We start from the raw sequence: 20093 nt of genomic DNA, 5'->3' as shown, positions 1-20093 counted from the left end.
TGAAATTCGTGGAAACATGTGTCTGGAGTGGTTGATACCCAATGAGGATGCAGTGCAGCCCTCAATGATCTCCATTCTCCCCCAGTCTGCCCAAAGGTCCCCTTTTGGGAAAGAGGATACTACTGAACTCCAAGAAAAAGGCAAAAGCCCATCCTTCTACCCTTTACCAGCTCTTGCAAGTGTTTTTTTTTTTTTCTGGTGAGTTTCTGTGTCCACAGATATTAAATAAAAGGAGAACATATGAAGAAGGCCAGCGTCCTGTATTCAGAGACCATCTATTCAGAGATTTCAGAACAAGGTTGCCCTAGCTCACTTTTTATTTTGAAATTAAAAGTATTTTCTTATCAGTTTTAATTATAGACACTTAAAACATGTGACTTGGACAGGCGACTAGAAATTAAGAGTCTCCTTGCTTTATTGCAGAGGGAAACTAAATAACAGAGAAGGGACTGAGCAGTCCAAGGACCCAAGCAGAGAGAAATAGAGACTAACATCGCATGAAAAGAACAAGAGCAGCTAGTGCTTGTGAATGCCTGCATCCTTCATGTGTAGGATATTCATCCCCACAATCATCCCTGGAGGTATCCACTATGCCCTGACTCCCTTTCAGTGACGGGCTCTTCAACCCCCCCTTCTGGGAATGCTGTCACCAGGCAGCTTCTCACTGATATCCCCTCCCTCTGGGACGGACTTGACTGCAGAGAGCTTCCTTGGCCAATGTGCTCCCGCTCCAGGGAGTGCCCACACCGCATGGTAGGAAACTCTCAGCCATTTCAGTGCAACATGGAGCAACTCAGATGGGCCATTTTAGCTCCAAAGCTCCTCAGAGATTTGGCAGATGCTTTTTGAGCCAGCATCACAACTCGATTTCTCCCTCTGCTCAATCCTGGTTCTTTCTTTCTTCTTGGTTATGGAACCCTAGCACAAATCTTCACACTCTTCTGGCTCAGAGTTTGCTTCTTGTGGAACTGTACCTGTGAAACCCGGACTTTCCTTACATAGGGAAGGAAAGTGAGGCTCAGTGGGGTAAGTTGCTTGCCAATAAATGATCACAAAAACAGTAAATTGGCAGGATGTAGCTTTGAGCCCAGGAAGTTTAATTGCAAAGTCCAAGATCTTGAATATTTCTCCAAGCTCCTTTATTATTCAGCCTCCTGGTCTTCCAGGCTGGAGATCTGGCCATGGGGACAGTGAGTCATCAAGGATGTCAGGCAGCCTGTGTCACCCCAGCTCACTGCCAACTGCATAAACTGTTTTTTGCTCCCCAAGTTAAGAAGTGTTAATAATAAACAAAAAGCTTATATCTAGAGGGGCCTGCTTTTGTCACTTAGACCTGAGATCTAAGACAGGGACACAGAAGGTTCATGGTGTACATCCCTTGAGAACATGAACTCAGCCAGTGGCATGGCCCAATTTAGCCCAAGTTGAGACAGTTAAGCCAAGACATGTGGCATGACAAAGGTGTTGAAGTGCACAGGAAGCCAAAGCAAGCAAGCAAATTTGCAGTAACACTAACAGCAGCAACAAAAAAAACACCAAGAACCTACAAACCTTTGGAGGTAAGTGGGGGTGAAGGGAAAAGGAACAGTTTCATCAATTCCTACTGAACAAGGTTCAGAGTCCATTTGGGGACCCTTGTGGCAGCCCCTCCCAAAAGGCTATATAACATCAAGTAAATGTTTGGCCTATAGATATCTTAAAATTTTTATAGAGGTCGGGGGAAGCTGGGAAAAAAGGAAAGGAAAAGAAACAGAAAAGCCCCATTGCTCATGTGCAGGCAACCACTGAGGCACATGCTGTGCCTCCTCTATTTTTTTTAATCACCTTTCATGCCCCCGAGAGCTGCCAACTCATATTGAAAATGGTAGGTTTCAAATGTCAGATTACAGAGAAGCTACCTGAATGTCTTCTTTCTCCAACTCCGCAACCTTACTTATCACTCCTTTCTAACGTGAAACCACGAGGCCTCACTGATCACCTCTGAGGTCTCAGACCAATGTTATACCTGAAGATGCAAGGCCAATGCAGGTGATTGCTCCTCCCTGGCTCTCCTGGCTGCCAGCTCTAACATCTCAGACCTCATGTCTGACTATAAAAGTAGTGGGGCAGGAATATTTTATTTATATATATATATATACACACACACACACATATACATATATATACACACACACACACACATATATACATATATATATACATATACATAGAAATAAATAAAGAATATTTACACACAAGTGGTATTGGTAAGGAGACCAAGGGAGGAGGAAAAGAAGGAAAGATAGTGAATAATAAAGTATATCACATCTGTGTAGGAACAAGACACATAGAAACTCGCTGAAAACTGTTAAAGAGCACAGGACAGGGGGAAAAGGGCGAGGAAGTGCAGTGGAGAGGAGTTATATTGAATTAAGCACAATGCATACACAGGTATAATACCAAAGCAAAAATCCCACTGAACAACAAATAGACATCTAAACAACAAAGGACAAGAATGAAAAACAAGTCACACTAAGGAGAGGACCCTAATGGGAGAGGGAAGATAAAAGAAGTAAAGAAGCTGAATATGGTTGATGTACTTTCTATATAAGAACGAATATAGAATTTTTAAACCTGTTGAAATCATCAGAAGAAGAGGACTAATGTAGAAAGGAGAAAAATGGAGAGGATGAACCAATTCAAGTTTCATATATACATGGATATGTCACAAGGAAACTCCCTGTATAGCTATCTTATACAAACAAAAATGTCTTTTTTTCAAAAGCGGAGCACAGGAAGGTAAAACAGGTCCTGTCTGGGGTTTGGCACCAGTGGGAGAGTGGAGGATGTAGCGAAAGCGTGTAGGAGGGTGAATATGGTGGAAAATTATGTACTCACGTATGAAAATAGAAAAATGAGACCTGTTGAAACTATTCTAAGAATGGAGGAGGGGATGAAAAAGAACAATGGCATGTGTGAATTTAATGAAGATATATTGTAAGCACTTTTGCAAATGTCACAATGTACCCCCAGTGCAACAATAATACGATAATTTAAAAATGTATGACAAAGTAATAGTAATCAAAGTAGCATGACTCTGGTATAAGAAAGACATAGAGAATTGGAATTGAATAAGCCAGAAATAAACATGTATTTTTTAAAAAGCAGGGAAAGAACTACCCAGCTTCTCCACATCCACATCCAAAGTCAATGGACTTTGAGATGAGATTTGAGCCTTGGTAACCAACTTCTCCATATTCCAGACCTCCTTACTGAATGACCCACTTCAACCCTGACAGATACACTCAGCCACCAGCCAAAATGAAGGCTGTTAACTTGTCTCTGCCTGACACAGGATGAATCCAGTCCACTCTGTCTGCAGCCCTACAACGATAATATCAAGCTCACATCTTCCGCCCATCTTCAAATCCCCCTCCTCCTTTAAGGTCCACACTGCCTGCTAACACACTGTTGAACCCTTCTTATCATAGACTGTCACTAGCTCCCAGAACACACACACCCATGTGGGAGGATTCTAGCTTGAAGAACATTGGCCTTCTTCCTCTCCTGCTCTTGCCATCTTCCTGAGCCTCTCTGATGGCTATGGGGATGATCTACCCCAATAGTGCCCTTCCTTCCCCAATCACTTCAACCCTTATGACACTCATTCATTCACCTTCAGTCACCCACATCTATGGCCCTATGTACTGTGGAAAGGCTCATCTCCAGAATAGCCCCACCTCTAAGGCTCTAAACACCAACTGCTCCCGGTCACCTTCAAGCCATCAATTACTTCCACTTCATCCCCCTTTCTATTAGTTACAACTCTGCATGCCAGTCCCTGCCAGTCACCTACCCCTCTCTACTCAGAGCACATGAGCTTGTAGAAGACAACAGGCAACGCTCCCCACCAACTCAGGGTAAAGGTCCTGCCCAGTTTCACAATTCTTTGGGAGGAAAGAGAAAAATGATTATGACTTGGGCTGGCTGAATTGGAGAGGATTAAAAAATCTGTTTTGGTTTATTAATTATCATCCCCTAGCAGGTTTATTTTCTTTTGAGGGCACATAACTGCTCTACCCTTCAGATTTCTGGTTTGCTATCTCTAACTGCAAGCAATTTATAGAGCTGACATCAACCTGCTTTTCTCCACCATTTCCTTAGGTTTTCCTTTTTTTCCCTCCTTTAGACCCTTCTCCAACATCTTAGAACCTCTTCCCACACAGGTTTCTGAACCCATTTTATTAAGCCAGTAATATAAACTACTAAACACACATTCATGTCTGTGCATATACATATCTTTAAAAGAAGATGCAGGTATAGGCAGTTATTTGAAATATGCTTTTGTTCAACTGTCAAAAGAAGAGGGTAAGCTTTATATTTTTGAGCCTTCATCTTCTCAAGTATAAAAATAGGGTAGTTAGAATGCTCTTTGTACCCCAAAGCCTTTCTTTGATCTGTAAATGTTTTCATCTGTTGAAATTCTTGCCACACTAGGCTACTTAGAATGTAAGACACACCTGCTAAAGAGCTTGTACAGGGGCTGGGAAGGAAGATAAGAGGCGGCAAAATGAAACAAAATATAAGCACTGGCACCACTCTCTTGAAGGAACCATGGCATCCAACAAGTGTTTATTAAATGAGCCACTACCATATGTTTGACACCAGAAGGCATGTGGAGACAGTGCCTCAGTTTTATGGTGGGCTGGGTCACCTTAGCCTACTGTGAATAATAACCAAGATATCCCTAGGGCCCAGACTATAACGATGGAAGTACTTATGGATTGGGGGAATCGCCTATCATCATAGAATTTTTTTTTGTAGTACTGGGGTTTGAACTCAGGGCTTTGCACTCGCTAAGCAAGTGTTCTATTGATTAAGCCACACCTCTAGCCTTCTTTACTCTGGTTATTTTGGAGATAGGGTCTTGATTTTGGCTCAGGGCAACCTGGACCACAATTCTCCTACTTTAAACTTCCTGTCACAGCTGGGACGTCAGGTGCCAGCTACCATACCCAGCTTTTTTCCACTGAGATGGGAAGCTCATGAACTTTCTCCCACCCACCCGGGCTGGTCTGGAACCATGATCTCCCTGATCTCAGCCTCCTGTGTAGCCTGGGATGACAGGTGTGTGCCACTGTATTCAGCTATTAGTTGGGATGGTCTTGTGAACTATGTGTCCTGGCTGGCCTTGAATCACAACCCTTCCGATCTCAGCCTCCCAAGTACCTAGGATTACAGAAGTGAGCCACCAGTGCCTGGCTTCATTGAATTTTTAGTAGTTGTTTTTTGACACAGGGTCTCATTATGTAGCCCTGGCTGGCCTCAAACTTGTACTCCTCCCACCTCATCCTCCTGAGGATTGGGATTATAGAAAACCACCGTGTTTGGCAGTCATCACTGAAGTTTAAAATCAATGCCAACAAAAATTTTTGAGGTGTTTTTTCTCTTAAAATTTCATATTAACTTACTTTCTAGAAACTGGAGGAACATTCTTACTAGTGCTCAAGGATGTTATTACCTGAGGAAAAGAGCAATCACTGTCAGGTCCTTACTGTATGCTTCCACTTACTCAGATTGGACACAAACTGTTTGTGGTGTCTTTGTGGTCTCCCTAGATATAATTTCTGAAAACTGAATGGGAATACCTGATCCCACCCTTACTAAGACCCACAACAGTGCCTAGCCCATGATCCATTTTTGTTAAGACCATGCTCTTCCTAAACTTACATACTCCCCCTTTCTCAGAGATGCTAGTTCCTCTTTAAAGAGAAAGAAATCAATCTTTCTGAAAGCATCAGGTGGCAGCAAAATTCCCAGTTGCTGAGAAGCTTGAGCCCAGACACATCAGTTGGAGCTGCAATGCCTAGTTCCCAGAAAGAGCTGCCAGTGTGTCCTTTTTTTTTTTGAACTCAGGGCCTCATGCTTGCTAGGCAGGAGCTCCACCACTTGAGCCACACCTCCAGCCCCAGTGTGTCCTTTTGTTCTCTTATCTGGCTGGCTGTTCAGCCAGGTAAATCTGGGTGAAGATCTGGGTTCATGCAGCACCCAATGCCTTTTCTCTAGAGGTGCACTGACACAAAACTCTTTGAATTCAGTTAACATTCCTCTCTCAACTAATTTAACAAAAATAAAATATGCCCATAAACCAATATATGTGTTGATTGTCCAATGTAACTGCTTAGCAAAAAATGTAATGTGCATTACATAGTGAGGAACAATAACCCTTTCTTTGATCCTTAAAAAATTTTTGTCTATTAAAATCCATGGCACACTAGGCTACTTAGAATGTGAGACACACATACTAAAGAGCTTATATCAGGGCTGGGAAGGAAGATAGAGGAGGCAAAATGGAACAAAATATAAGCACTGGCACCTCCCCCTTGAAGGAACCATGGCATCCAACAGTGTTTGTTAAATGAGCCACTACCATATGCTCGACACTATAAGGCATGTGGAGATGACAAAACACATTTTTGATCTGCTTTAAATCTGGTAAAGGAGTCCGGGGGTGTGCGCATCCCAAGTGGCAAAGCATGGGGCCCAGCACTAGGCTAAACATGGGAGTCAGGCATTTGGAGGAGAGAGCAATAATGAGAGAAAAGGGAAGCTTCCAGAGTTGAGAGTGCTGACTGGTATGGAAATCAGGGCATGAGAGGCAGCCAGGGAAGGAGGAGCAAGCACCATCACCAACATAGGAGAATCTAGAGAATCTCAAAGTGTGGACTCTAGTAGCAGCAGCACCCAGGGAACTTAAGAGGAATACAAATTCCCAGGTCCACCACAAACCTACTGAGTCACAATTGTAGGGGTGGGGCCCATTGATCTGCTTTGAACAGATCTCTAGATGATTTTGAGGCCAGCTCAAGTCTGAGCGCCACTGGGTAAGAACGGGCAATGCCCTCCCTTCAGTGGGTTGAGCAGGAGTCTCAAGGCCTTTCTTCCTTCTCCTATCCTTCTACAAAGAGTGTCTTAGAAACTGGGTAGCTATAGGGTGAGTGGAGGTTGGGGACTGGCCACCTTCTCCATGGCTGCTCAGATGACACAGGTAACATTAAGAAGTTACATCTCCCACTGGCTTCTGTATGGAGTCCTGGGGTGCATCCTCCTTGGCAACCCACTCTCCTGACAAGTGGATGTGAGGAGAACTGGAAGCAGAGAAGGCTCTGCAGAGGCAGGAGGCAAACAGGACCTCTGTGGGCTAAAAGTGCAGCTGGGGTGACACGCTTCTCCCTGGCTTGCAAAGACGCCCCATTCGATGAACCAGAGGGCTGAGGGAAACTCTGGGATACAAGGAAGTAGTGATAATTCCACTTCTTTTTCCATTAGATCACTAGAAAGAGCAGCAGGGAGTATTTGAGAAACTGTTACACTGAAATGGGCGAAACCCCTGGAGACTAACAGAATTTGGTAGCATGTGGTTTCAGCTCTCCTTTTGCCAGCTATAGAATGATGTGTTCCTGTTTAAAGAGTCCATATTCTTTTCAGAGGTATTTAGGTTTACAGAATCTTTTTCTTCTGATGTGCTAGCTTCTGGATCACTGATGTGGCTGATGCTCAAGTTATTGGGGCTATCAAGTGGCCTCATCATGTGCATGTGCAAAAAGCCTTCTACTACCAGAAGAGGGTGTGGGGTGTGGGGGGCTCACTAGCTCAACAGGGGCTGCAGTCCCACTCACTTCCTCAAGAGCCACTCCAAGAAGCAACTGTTGGATTGGACTTTGGTAGACACCTGTGGAATGACAGGTGAATCAGCTGTTATTCACATGGGCTTACACATGTGAAATGACCATAGCTCTGAGTTCGGCTTGGCAGCAGGTCTCCCCTACACAGGCATGTAGGTATCCATCAGCCTTGGTTGAGAGATCCTGACATCTCTCAATCATTCATTTCATGTACTGCCTCCATATTTGGGCAGTGGGGGTATGTTTTAGTTGTTGTTAAAAGTAAATGAGCAAACTTACAACACAAAGGAACACTCAGGACATGTTGCTGAGTGAAATAAGTCAGTCTTAAAAAGAGAAATACTGTCTGGTTCCACTTATATGAGGGACCTAGATTTCAAATTCATAGACAGGAAGTAGAATACTGGCTGCCAGGGATGTGGGAAGGGTGAAATGGGACAGTTGCTGCTTAATGGGTACAGAGATGTGGTTTTTACAGGATAAAATGGTTGTACAATGTGAATGTACTTGAACATGCACTTAAAAGGGCTAAGATGGTAAATTGCATGCTACATGTACTTTACCACAATTTAAAAAGTTTAAGGGCTGGGAGCTGTGGCTCAAGTGGTAGAATGCCTGGCTATCAAGTGCAAGGCCCTGAGTTCAGACCCCAGTACCTCAAAAAAAATTTTAAGTAAACACTCTTCTTCTCTTACTGCAGTTTGTGCAGTTTGACAAGCAACAATGAAAATATCATTGACTTACAAGCATGGGCTACATGTTTGGGAATCACTTGGGTGCATTCTATTAACATCCTCAATTTACAGATGGAGAAAGTAAAGTGAGAAGGACAGCAACTTGCCAAAGCTCACACTCCTAGGAGGTGGGCTGAGATTTGAGCCCAGAGGCCTGTCTGATTTGAACACAAGAGTTCAAAACCTCACACAACTCTCACTATGCAAACTTAGCTTACAAGAAAAAAATCCAGTACATTGACAGGTACACATGAAGACTTCTGGGTTACTGACTTGCTCTACCAACACATAAAATACATACATGCAATGGCAGAAAGTTCTGGCAAAGAATTTGTAGAGAGAATAGTTCCTTACTCTTTGGTGGGTTTCTCAGCTCTGAAATGCAGTAATTTCTGAAATTAACTCTGACTTCACATTAATGAAACATGTACCCAGCCAGCCAGTAAATGGAAAAATGAGACCTGTTGAAACTATTCCAGGAATGGGGGGAAGAGGGGATAAAGGGGAATGATGGAGGGGGTGAATTCAACTATGATATATTGGAAGAACTTTTGTAAATGTCACAATGTACCCCCAGTACAACAATAATAAAAAAAGAAATTACAAAAGAGAAATTTTCATTTTGCCAGGTTGATCTGAAACTTATGAGGGTCTTAGAGTTCAGAGACACACACACTAGGAAAATCTCTGCCATGCCAGCTCCTGGGTTCCATGACAGGTTGTACAGTGAGGAGCAAAGGAGATAGGGGTATGGAATGAGAACCCACAGAACAGCAAGAGGGTCAGGGGACACAGCTGAAAGTGAACTGTGCATAACCAAGGCCAGCAGGACACCCAGGAGAAGAAGATGGATGTGCCACCCACATCTCCAGGCAGCAAGGCTGCTAGCCTTGCTCTAACAGGAACATGCCTGGTGTGAGTACAGGGCCTCGATGCTGGCTGCCCAATCCTCATGTACTGATCCTGAAAGTCACACTGCACCTCTTCCCCTCCCCCACAACCTTGCACCTACTTCTGTCCTGAGTAGAAGTAGGAGGCATCTTCAGACAATTTTGCTAGAAGGTAGAAAAGGGAAACTTGATCCCTCTTTCTCCTTCCCTCTCCCTCCCTCTCTCTTGAGGTCTGCAGCATTCAAACGCCTGTTCTGTGCCCTGTGTCAGCCCCATGTCTGTTCCTACCCATCGTGAGAGCAAAGCACTACCTGGTATGCGTCAGTGGACCCACTGGTCGCTCCGGCCTTCTCGGGGGCAGTGCGCCAGGTCTGTTGAGAGAATTGGTCTTAGGTGGCCGAGGCTTTTTTGGTGGAATGGCAGGAACAGAGGACTTCTGTAAATCCAGTTTTGGCTCTCTCTCTGGTCTTTCTTTAAGTCATTGTTTGAAGAAGCATAAAGAAAACAGATAGACCTAGTATAAATGACAGTACTTAGATGCAGACAGCTTATTTCCTGCTTTAAAAAAAATCACTGATGCCATTTTTTTGGCAGCACTAGGGTTTGAACTCAGGGCCTCATGCTTGTTAGGCAGGTGCTCTTACTGCTTGAGCTACTCCACCAGCCCCGCACTGATGCCATTTTTAAAGGTGAAGTTGGTAGCAAAGAGCATCACTTATTCCTTGTCAAGTTAGAAAAACTTGTGGTGCTACAGCTCCCTGTTCCCTTTCCCCCAGGCTTTTGCTTAGGCTGGATCCTCTGCCTAGAGTGCCGTTTTGGCTGCTGCCCCTCTCAGCAAGCTCCAACTCTCTCTTAAAAGCCTGGCTGAAATGTGACATGACCATACTCCCTTCTCAATAGCTAGACCCACGCTCACAGGTACACTTCTTCCCTCAACTGAGCATTAGAGGGAAGCCTTTACACACAGGCCACTTGCTGGGCATGTGCATACTCAGCACAGCCACAGGCTCCTAGCCTCTAAGGACAGGGCTCACTTCTGTTCATCTCCCTAACATCCTATGCAGTACTGGCACAAGGCTATGCTCAGCAGATGGTTGATGGATTTGACAAATGGCCCAAAGGAGCTGCTGCTGGGTGTAGGGTGGGAACAGGCCTGACACCTCTCAGGTTAGCCTCTGAAAAGGGTATAAGTCCATAAAACGGGGAATAATTCAGGAAATAATTCGTTCAGGATTCTCTTTGTGCACAATTTGAACTTGGAAGGCAAACCGAGACTTCTTAGGTATTTGGTTTCTAAGGCTTTCTGGAGACAAGAGCTATTAGGATAAAGTTGAAGCCAGATCTGGTAGCCAAAGTGGGCAGTGTCCAGTGACAGCTTCAAGTTTTCTCTTCCTAACTAGCCTTGCCCCATGTATGATGCAGAAAGCATACATCCACAACATTCTAAATAAAGATGGGACTTCAGAGAGTTGCCCATTGCAGTACAGATAAGCTTCCTTTGTTCACTTGTACAGTGGCCCTCAGAGGACCTTTTACCTGGAGACACAGACTTTATGTCATTTGGGGGCCCAGACTGATTGGCAAAAACTTTAGAAACACTATCAGGTATTATGCAACTATTCTTGTGCTCATCCCTGACATGTTTCTGTGGGGAAACACGCTCCAACTGGGAGTGTTGAGAACTCATTTTCTGTTATGCTGAGGCTAGAGGGGACAGGGCTCAGATGCAATGCTAAGCAGAGGTGACTTCTGCTGGGCAACAGGACCAGGACAAGAATAGGAACCCCTGGCAGGCAGCCTGCAGGATAAATGGGAGGGAGCACTTGTGCTGACCTCACAGGGACAAGTTTCAGGGCAGGACTGGTTCCCTGGCTTCCCTGTTGCTTCTAATCAGGGCTTCTGCCTCCTTGACCCATTGTGATATAGAACAAGGACTTGTAGAAGGGGAAGAAGCAGGGGTATATGGCCACTTGGCCACCTAAGGAAAGTGCCTGTTCACACATCAGACCAGTGCAGGAAGTGTCCTTATCACAGAGTTGGCTGGTACCCTGACATTAGTCATGCGTCCTCCATGAGGACAGGAGATGGTGTTTGGTTATTTCACAACACAGGTTTTTATCAAAGAGCTGTTGATAGGGCATGCACTAAATGGCTATTCTTTTCTGATCTGTGACACAGATGTGGCCTTCACAATGAGCTTTCATAACTCAAATTTTACCTGGTCACTGTAAGGAAAGAGGTAAAGATTCTTAATAGCTTGAATGTTAGCAAAACTTTTAGTAGGATGGTATGAAATACTAAATTTCACAGTAAAGTTTCATGAGACCACCAAGGAGCATCTCTAAATAATTATATTCATTAATTCAGCATTTCTCTTGTGACTTCAAAATAACTGCTTTTTAAAATGGAATTTGCTTGGCCTCCTGTTCATAATAATAACATAGCAAGTTTCCCATAAACTGTGTGATCAATCAAATTTTAGGCACCTTTGTCCTTTCACAGCCTGCAGATTTCTTTGGGATAGACAGTCCAATGGTGGGAATCAAACACATTTGTAAAGTGTTAAGCCACTTCCCTGCTAATGATACTTCTGACCAACTTCAGAGACACTGAGTACCGAGCTCCTCCTCCTCCCCTCCAATTTTATTGACCAAGGACAGTGTTAGAAAGCCAAGGGCCCAGCAGTGACTGAGGGAGTGGGTTTTATTTTTCTGGATGGGAATTTTGCTAAGATAAGTTCATCCATCAATAGTGAATGAGCACCCAGGGCACTAGGACAGGGGAAGGGCAGGAGCAGGGGAAATTATCAGATACATTTCAGGCCCTCAAGGAACTTAACAGTCCACTGGCTTCAGGGTATAGGTAAGGTGGTGATGCAGAGATGTCACTGAAGAGCCACTATGTGTTAAGTTAGTGGGCTGGTTGGTTTTCATTCGATGAGAAAATATGGCCCCCCAAAAAGTGCCACATCACCCTCTCTACTTCTTTAGAAATGGGATGTCTAGAAGCAATCAAAACAAACTCACAATCACCATATTCTAAAGAAAAAGCAAATCCTGTGGGTAATCTGGATTAGTGCCATGATAGAAGTTCTAGAAGTGCCAAGGAAGAATTGATTTCATACCTTTCTCTTCTGTTCTGTTTGGAAGAGTTTCTGGTCTTTCGGGAGGTATCTTTTTAATTTCATGTTTTCTCTCCGTGGTACCTAGGAGGGAAAGGATAACAGTGATCTGAAGATGTTTTCTTTATTCATTTATCTGCCACACTAGCATTTAAATATTTATCAGGCACAGCAAGGCAATAACTTTTTTCCTGCTATGTGCTAGTGTTATATGGCTACTCCGAGTTGCCTAAGAACAGAGCAGAAGTCATTTTCGGCCTGTGTCACTAAGTTTGCTTGCCTATACAGCCTTAATTCATAAGAACATCACTAATACTTTCTGATATTTTAAACCTGGCTTCCTTAGATATACAAATAGTCACAGGATATCAATGAGTGGGATGGCGAATGTGTTGAAATAAACAAGTCATTCATCAAAATAAAGGGTTACTGGATATTATGCTTCACAAACAAAAGGGAGTTTCATATGGATCTGGTTTCCATCTTGTAGTAGTTTTAAAATATGGCTTGGAATCGTATGATACCCCTCCCATTGAGAGTTATAATCTATATTTCTTTGCCTAGAATGTGACCACGTTTGTAACTGCTTTGTCAAGTGGCTAAAGTAATGCTGTGTAACTTCCAAGTTTAAGAGGCCATGTAGCTTACACTTCATTTCTTGGAATACTGAACTTCCATGTAAGAAGTCAACTACCCTGGAAAAGCCATGTGTAGACACTCTGGCCTATAGTTCCAGCTGAGCCCAGTCTCCTAGGCACCCCTGCCACAGGGAGCCCGGTGTGTGAGTGAAGCAGCCATCTCAGAGGTGGGTCCACTGGCCTCAGCTAGTCCAGTTTTCCCAGCCAAGGTCTCAGACTTGATGGAGCAGAAACCAGCCATCCTGGTCAAATCCTGTTCATGTTCTTGACCTACACAATCTGTGAGCATGGTGATCATTATTTTATGCCACTAAATTTGGAGTGGTTTGTAATGCAACAACAGTACCTGGAACACAATTTTAAGTTGAGGGAAATGCTGATATTTTACAGTGGTTCTCCCTAAATCCTTTCTGCTTGTGCCTGAATCTCTCAAGTATTACTTTCCCCAAATGTACCACATAGAATTTCATCTTTACCCATGTGGACTACAGCTACTCCCTCACTTGAGGTCCTTATTGGTGCCACTGGCCTCAGGCATGTTAGATCACTTTGGAAATAGCTAAAGCACAAATCAATCAAAAGTACCCTCTTGTTTACAGGCTTGGTTGAGTGTTTGATAAACTCTTCACAAGACCGGCCCCCAAAATGGGTGCTTGGTATTCAAATATCAATTACACAGACTTAGGTGCAAAAAGAATTTTTCAAAATTCCACCGAACACATACTTCATCCTTAATCCCGTTAATGACTCACTGCAAATCAAACACTGTACCATATCTGATTTATAGCAGTTACACATCTGGGTTTTTTGGGGGGTTTTTTTGGTAAAGGAAAGTTGATGATGGGGAAAAATCTACCTCCTCACCACAAAGCAGTTCCCAAGATCCTTCAGCAGGATAAATGAGCAGCAGAATTTATTCATCCAAGCAAATGCCACCTTGTCTTGCCTGGCAAAAACCCATCACAAACATTGGTAAAATTGTTTCAAAAGGATAAGAATTTGCCTACCATACTACCAGGTAGTCTCCTAATGATAATGAAGACATTCAGTATTATTCCTAGAGACACAGAAACAAGTGACAATTTGACCATCTTGAAGAATCCTATCCTAGGGCTGGGGGAGTGGCTCAAGTAAGTGGTAGCATGCCTAACAAGCACAGGGACCTGAGTTCAAATCCCAGTACCACACACACACACAAAAGAATCCTATCCTATTACTATACTCTAGACTTCCAGACCCTTGGGCTGCTTGATTCATCTTCTTGGACTCCAACTAGTTACAAAGGCCTAGAGGGAAAGGGGTCTTCAGAGAGAATATCACATAGCCTGCTTTAATCTCAGCACAATAAAATATTGATATAGCCAGAACCACTAGGTGGCAAAGTGAAACTGCTCAATGCCAACAGGGATGGGGGCAGAGTAGGAGATGCAATTAACACCCCATTTTAGGGCTTAATCTCTTCAATTCTCAACTATACCCAAGGGAATTAGGAAGAAATGTGGAGCCAAACTGATTTTTTCCCCAAATTGGTGAGCCAAAAAAAACTCAAAAATCTTTTGTTAATAAATTTATGAACAAACCAATATGGAAATCTGTTCATACTTTAAGTGGTATAGAAATAGGATAATGTGAATGTGTAGAAATAAAACCCCCTTAGTTTTCTTCTGTTTTAATTGTTGCTTTAAAATTTTTATTTGTGTGTGTGTATGTGTATATATATATATATATATATATACACATATATATATATTTTTTAATGGGACTGGGGTTTGAACTCAGGGCTTCATGCTCACAAAGCAGGCACTCTACTGATTGAGCCCCATCTCCAGTCTATTTTGCTCTGATTATTTCAGAGATGGAGTCTCACAAACTATTTGAATGAGATGGCCTCAAACCACAATCCTCCTGATCTTAACCTCCCAAGTAGGTAGTATTACAGGTGTGAGCCACTGACACCTAGCTTATTAGTATATTTTAATTGTACAAAATCATGGATTTCATTATGACATTTTCATACATATATATATAATATACTTTGATCATATTCACTTCCCCCTTACCCTCTTTTGTCCTCTCTCCCCCTCCCCACCTTAGTTGTTGCTTTTTAAAATGCTACTTAAGTAGTTATTCAAGGAGGAATTTCTCCCCATACAATTATAAAGAGAAGTTCTATTGAGAAATCTGAATCATCATCTTTAAGACAATCCAGTGTGCAATGAGTTACTAAATACCCAATCACATCCATTCTTCCTATACTGTTCAACCTTAATATCTGAACTATACAAAAAAAGTCAACTGGATTCTTCAAGATTAAGAAGGAATCAGGAGGAAAAGTATTGATAGCTGGGAAAACATCTTTTGTTGAGGGGTAAATGAAGTGCAAATTTTGTTTGACCACACTGGACAGGCATTGAAACCCAGGAACACTGTACACACAAAACAACAGTATGGCTCATGAGAAACAATCTGCCCTAAACTGACCTTTGAGCCAGTATAGGTGAAGCAGGATGTCAGCTTCTTCTCTCCTCAAAAGCACTTTGTTAAAAATGAAACAAACAAAACTGGTTTATTTTAAAATGCTTTCTGACCATTCTTATTGAGAGCCCCAGTTTTTGCACTGTATCAGGGACACATTTTAGTGATATGTTTTTCTGTTGTTTGTTTTTAGGAAAAGCAGCTGTATGTTTAAAATCTGCCTGCTGAGACTAAATCATAAGGTCCCAATTTGGCAATCTGTGGCATTTGAATTCAGGAATCTTAAGCTCTACCAAGGACAATTTGAATATATGCAAAAGAAAGAACATTTTACTTGATGAAACTGAAAAGTACATTACCTGCCCCTTGTTTGATGACAGGAGCGGACGGAGGCGGTGGTTTCTTGGGTCTCTGAAAAATTAATCAAAATTATACCACATGAAACTGTTGGCAAGCTGTCAATCTCAGAGAAGGACCACAGACATTGTTTTCCATGTGCAGTGTGGACAATTTAGAGAACCTCTCCAAAAAATTGAGCAATTTTCTCTCTAGGGAGATCAGCTTTTGGCACCTCCAAACAAACACTAAAATAAATCCAGTCGGTAAAACAAAACTCTGATCGAAAATGAAATGCCATTTCCCCCTTTCTAAATTTGTAACAGCCTTCTGGAAAAGTGCGGCTCAGCAAAAATGGCCTGAAACCAGCAAGCACAATGGTACTCCTACGCTGAAACTGCATTTGCAATTAAGATTTAATCTGCTGAATAACCAAGCAATTCGACAAGAGTTACTGTGAAGACTTAGAATCCAATCTTCTATGGATGTGGGACATTTAATAAAATGCAGGCTGAGGGTTCACTAAGCTAGTCAGGTTGTCAGCCTCTGTCCTTTTCTATGCTGAGGCCGGCAGGCCATTTGTGAAGTCACCCACAGATCAGTTGACACTGTCACATGTAATAAACTGGAATGGAGGGTTTTCTTTTCTTTTCTGCAAATCAGCTGCTATTTGTTTTTTTTTTTTTTTGTCACTCTGTAGGTAATGGAAACAGTAATGCAATCAATGGCATTCATCCAAAGTTACCAGCCATTGTCCTTGTCACCCAGAATTGACTGTGGGAGGGAGATGAGCAAGCTGGACTGGGCAAATGAGTGGCTGGAGAATCCAGCCAGAGCACCATCTTGTACAGCCATGTTAAGGGCAAAGTGGGGCAAAGGGCAAGGAGAGAACCATGTCACTGTCACAAGCATTATGGAAGGATGGGCATGGGGAGGGTTGTCGCATATGATCCATGTCACTGCAGACACTACTCCTTACCCTCTCTTGGCATCGTATACCTGAGTTTAAGAAAGCGCTATGGAAGCCGGGTGCCTGTGACTCACACCTGTAATCCTAGCTACTCAGGAGGCAGAGATCAGGAGGTTCGAAGCCAGCCAAGGGCAAATAGTTCCCAAGACCCTATCTTAAATAAATAAATAAATAAATAAATAAATAAATAAATAAATAAATAAATAAATAAATAAATAAATAAAATAAAATAAAAAAACATCACAAGAGAGGGCTGGAGGGCTGGTGGAGTGGCTCAAGTGGTAGAACACCTGCCTAGCAAGCGTGAGGCTCTGAATTCAAACCCTAGTACCACCATCACCAAAAAAAAAGAGAAAAAAGCAAGCAAGCTCCATTGGAGTATCTTCTGTTCTCCAAAAGTATACTACTGTGGTATTACCACAGGGACCAGCAAAGGCACATACCCAGTCACAGTCCCAACTCACCAGGGCGTGATGCCACTGGGCAGCAAGCAGAAATGGTTTCAAATAAAATCCAGACAATGTTGGACCCAGAAGGTTCTGGATTCAATAACTTTCCAGTCCTGTTCTTCACAATTGGATGATCCAGTCACATTACTTTGAGTAAACACTATAGCATGATGGGCAGGAGGTGGGGTTTCAAAATCTGACTGCCACTACAAATCACCATTATTATTTTTTTTTCCTGTGCATGTGTGTTACCTTCTAGGTTAATTCTTTTTTTTTTTTTTCATTTTTCTTTTATTATTCATATGTGCATACAAGGCTTGGTTCATTTCTCCCCCCTGCCCCCACCCCCTCCCTTACCATCCACCCCCTCCCGCTCCCCCCCCCAATACCCAGCAGAAACTATTTTGCCCTTATTTCTAATTTTGTTGTAGAGAGAGTATAAGCAATAATAGGAAGGAACAAGGTGTTTTGCTGGTTGAGATAAGGATAGCTATACAGGGCATTGACTCACATTGATTTCCTGTGCGTGGGTGTTACCTTCTAGGTTAATTCTTTTTGATCTAACCTTTTCTCTAGTTCCTGGTCCCCTTTTCCTATTGGCCTCAGTTGCTTTAAGGTATCTGCTTTAGTTTCTCTGCATTAAGGGCAACAAATGCTAGCTAGTTTTTTAGGTGTCTTACCTATCCTCACCCCTCCCTTGTGTGCTCTCGCTTTTATCATGTGCTCATAGTCCAATCCCCTTGTTGTGTTTGCCCTTGATCTAATGTCCACATATGAGGGAGAACATATGACAAATCACCATTATTAGCCATGGACACTGGGCAAGTGACATCACCTAACTGATCCTTCTCACCTATAAATTGCAATTAATGTTATCTCCCTCTTTGGGAGGAAGAGATAGTAAGCTTTGACTTGTGTGATCCTTGTGACAACTCAATGAGGTAATGATATTTATATGCCCATTCTGCTGTTGAAGTAATCGAGGCTTTGAGAGATAAAGTCACTTCCCAAGGTCACCAAGCTATCTAATGAGGCAGGGGGTGAACTAGGCTGGGACTCAAGGCCAGAGAGTGCTCTTCAGCACTGTGAAGGGTCCATCCTGCCACAGAACATCCACAAGACAAACCATCGCACAGCCGTAACACCACACACAGGGAGTTCATAAAAACACAGGCAACTGTAATATGTTAGAAGTTGGAAGAAGAAAACATTGCTATAACATCTACAGAAAAAGAATGAAAAGAAATAAATTTGGGCTAGACAAGGTGGTGCAAGCCTGCAAGGCCAGCACTTGGGAGATGGAAGCAGAAGGATTGTGAGTTTGAGGCTAGTCTGAACTACATAGTCAGACCGTCTCAAAAAACAAAACAAGAAGAAAAAGAAATAAATGTAAAGTGATGATCTGTGAGTATATACACCCATGACTGTGTGTTTCCTTCTTAGTGTGACAGGGCAGAGCAGGGGTGGGCAAGAAGGAAAGGGAAAAGAAGGAAAAGGAGGAGGAAGGTGGGGGTGGGGAGGAGATGCAAAATGCTGCACTAACAAATATGTGTGAACACCACAAAGAGAGGAAGCAGAGGTGTACACTTGTGTTGGGAGCTGTGGCTGTCATGGAGGCAGATGGGGCATGCCTTTGAAAGGAAGGGACAGTCTGTGAGCAATCTACCACACTGGATCAACACTGGCCAAAGATCTCCAGCAAAGAGGGCTTACAGATGGTTTGCTTTTTTTGTTCCTTGACTGACCTCACTTTTCTCTGGTTCTACCAAACTTAAGCCATCATGTGTCCTCAGATGAGAAAAGAGCACGTTTCCAAATAAGATATCTAAATTCTAAACAAAAATCAGGGGCAAGGGTCCATGCAGCTCCAGACTGTCCCCGCAAAAGATTAATGAAGAACTGCACAGGGCCTACTTTTTTTTCTTAATTTTGGTGGTACTGGAGTTTAATCTCAGGGCTTATGCTTGCTGGACAGGTGCTCTACAGCTAGAGCCAGGCCTCCAGCCCTTTTTGCTCTGGTTATTTTGGAGATAGGGTCTCACTTTTTGCCTGGGCTGACTTAGACCATGATCTTCCTATTTTACACTTCCCTCTGTAACTGGGATGACAGGTATGCACAACCACATCCAGCTATTGGTTGAGATGGGGTCTTGCTAACTGTTTGCCTGGGCTGGCCTTGAACTGTGAACCACCCTATCTCTGCCTCCAGAACAGCTAGACTATAGGTATGAGCCACCAGTGCCTGATCTACTTTTTTTTTTTTTAAATGTAACAATAAGCTAGGATGGTCAGAACTGAAAAGGCAGACCAGATAAATCTCTAGGAAAAATGTGGCTGTAAAAAATTAGCCACAGAGTTGGGTGTAATGGCTCATGCCTGTAATTCCAGCTACTTGAGAGGTGAAGATTAGGAGGATGGCAGTTCAAGGCCAGCTCAGGCAAAAAGTTAGCAAGGCCCGGTATCAACCAGAAGCCAACATGGTAGCATGCACCTGTGATCCCAGCTACACAGGAGGCATATGTACGAGGATTGGGGTCAAAGACTTGCCCCAGATAAAAACATGGGAGCCTATATGAAAAATAACTAAAGCAAAAAGGGCTGGAGGCATTGTTCATGTCGCAGAGCACCTGCCTACCAAGTGTGAGACCCTGAGTTCAAACCCTACTGCCATCAAAAAAGAAAAAAAAATCATCACAGGAGTTCATGATTCACAAAGAAAAAGACATGAGATTGTTGAGTTGATTTTTCTCAAAATGTCCAACTGGCTGAATAAAGGAAATTGGACTAGTGATCCTACAGAAAAGGCATAGGACAAG

The 20093-nt window shown here is 43.0% G+C and overlaps 1 protein-coding gene across 17 annotated transcripts in view; it reads right to left on the bottom strand.

Annotated features, from left to right (window-relative positions):
* The window catches only part of Sh3kbp1 (SH3 domain containing kinase binding protein 1), a 328667-nt gene that overhangs the window by 38030 nt on the left and 270544 nt on the right, over positions 1 to 20093 (bottom strand). For all 17 annotated transcript variants that reach the window (XM_074063111.1, XM_074063114.1, XM_074063105.1 and 14 more), the window contains 3 exons: positions 15882 to 15933; positions 12413 to 12493; positions 9600 to 9759 (listed from right to left, as the gene is read on the bottom strand). In XM_074063111.1, coding sequence (XP_073919212.1) covers positions 9600 to 9759; positions 12413 to 12493; positions 15882 to 15933 — 293 coding nt within the window. The remainder of the gene's footprint in view (positions 1 to 9599; positions 9760 to 12412; positions 12494 to 15881; positions 15934 to 20093) is intronic.

This window comes from Castor canadensis, chromosome X, assembly GCF_047511655.1.
Source record: "Castor canadensis chromosome X, mCasCan1.hap1v2, whole genome shotgun sequence".
Taxonomy (NCBI): Eukaryota; Metazoa; Chordata; class Mammalia; order Rodentia; family Castoridae; genus Castor; species Castor canadensis.
Note: the sequence above shows the minus strand (reverse complement) of the source record. Positions and strands in the feature narration are given on the sequence as shown.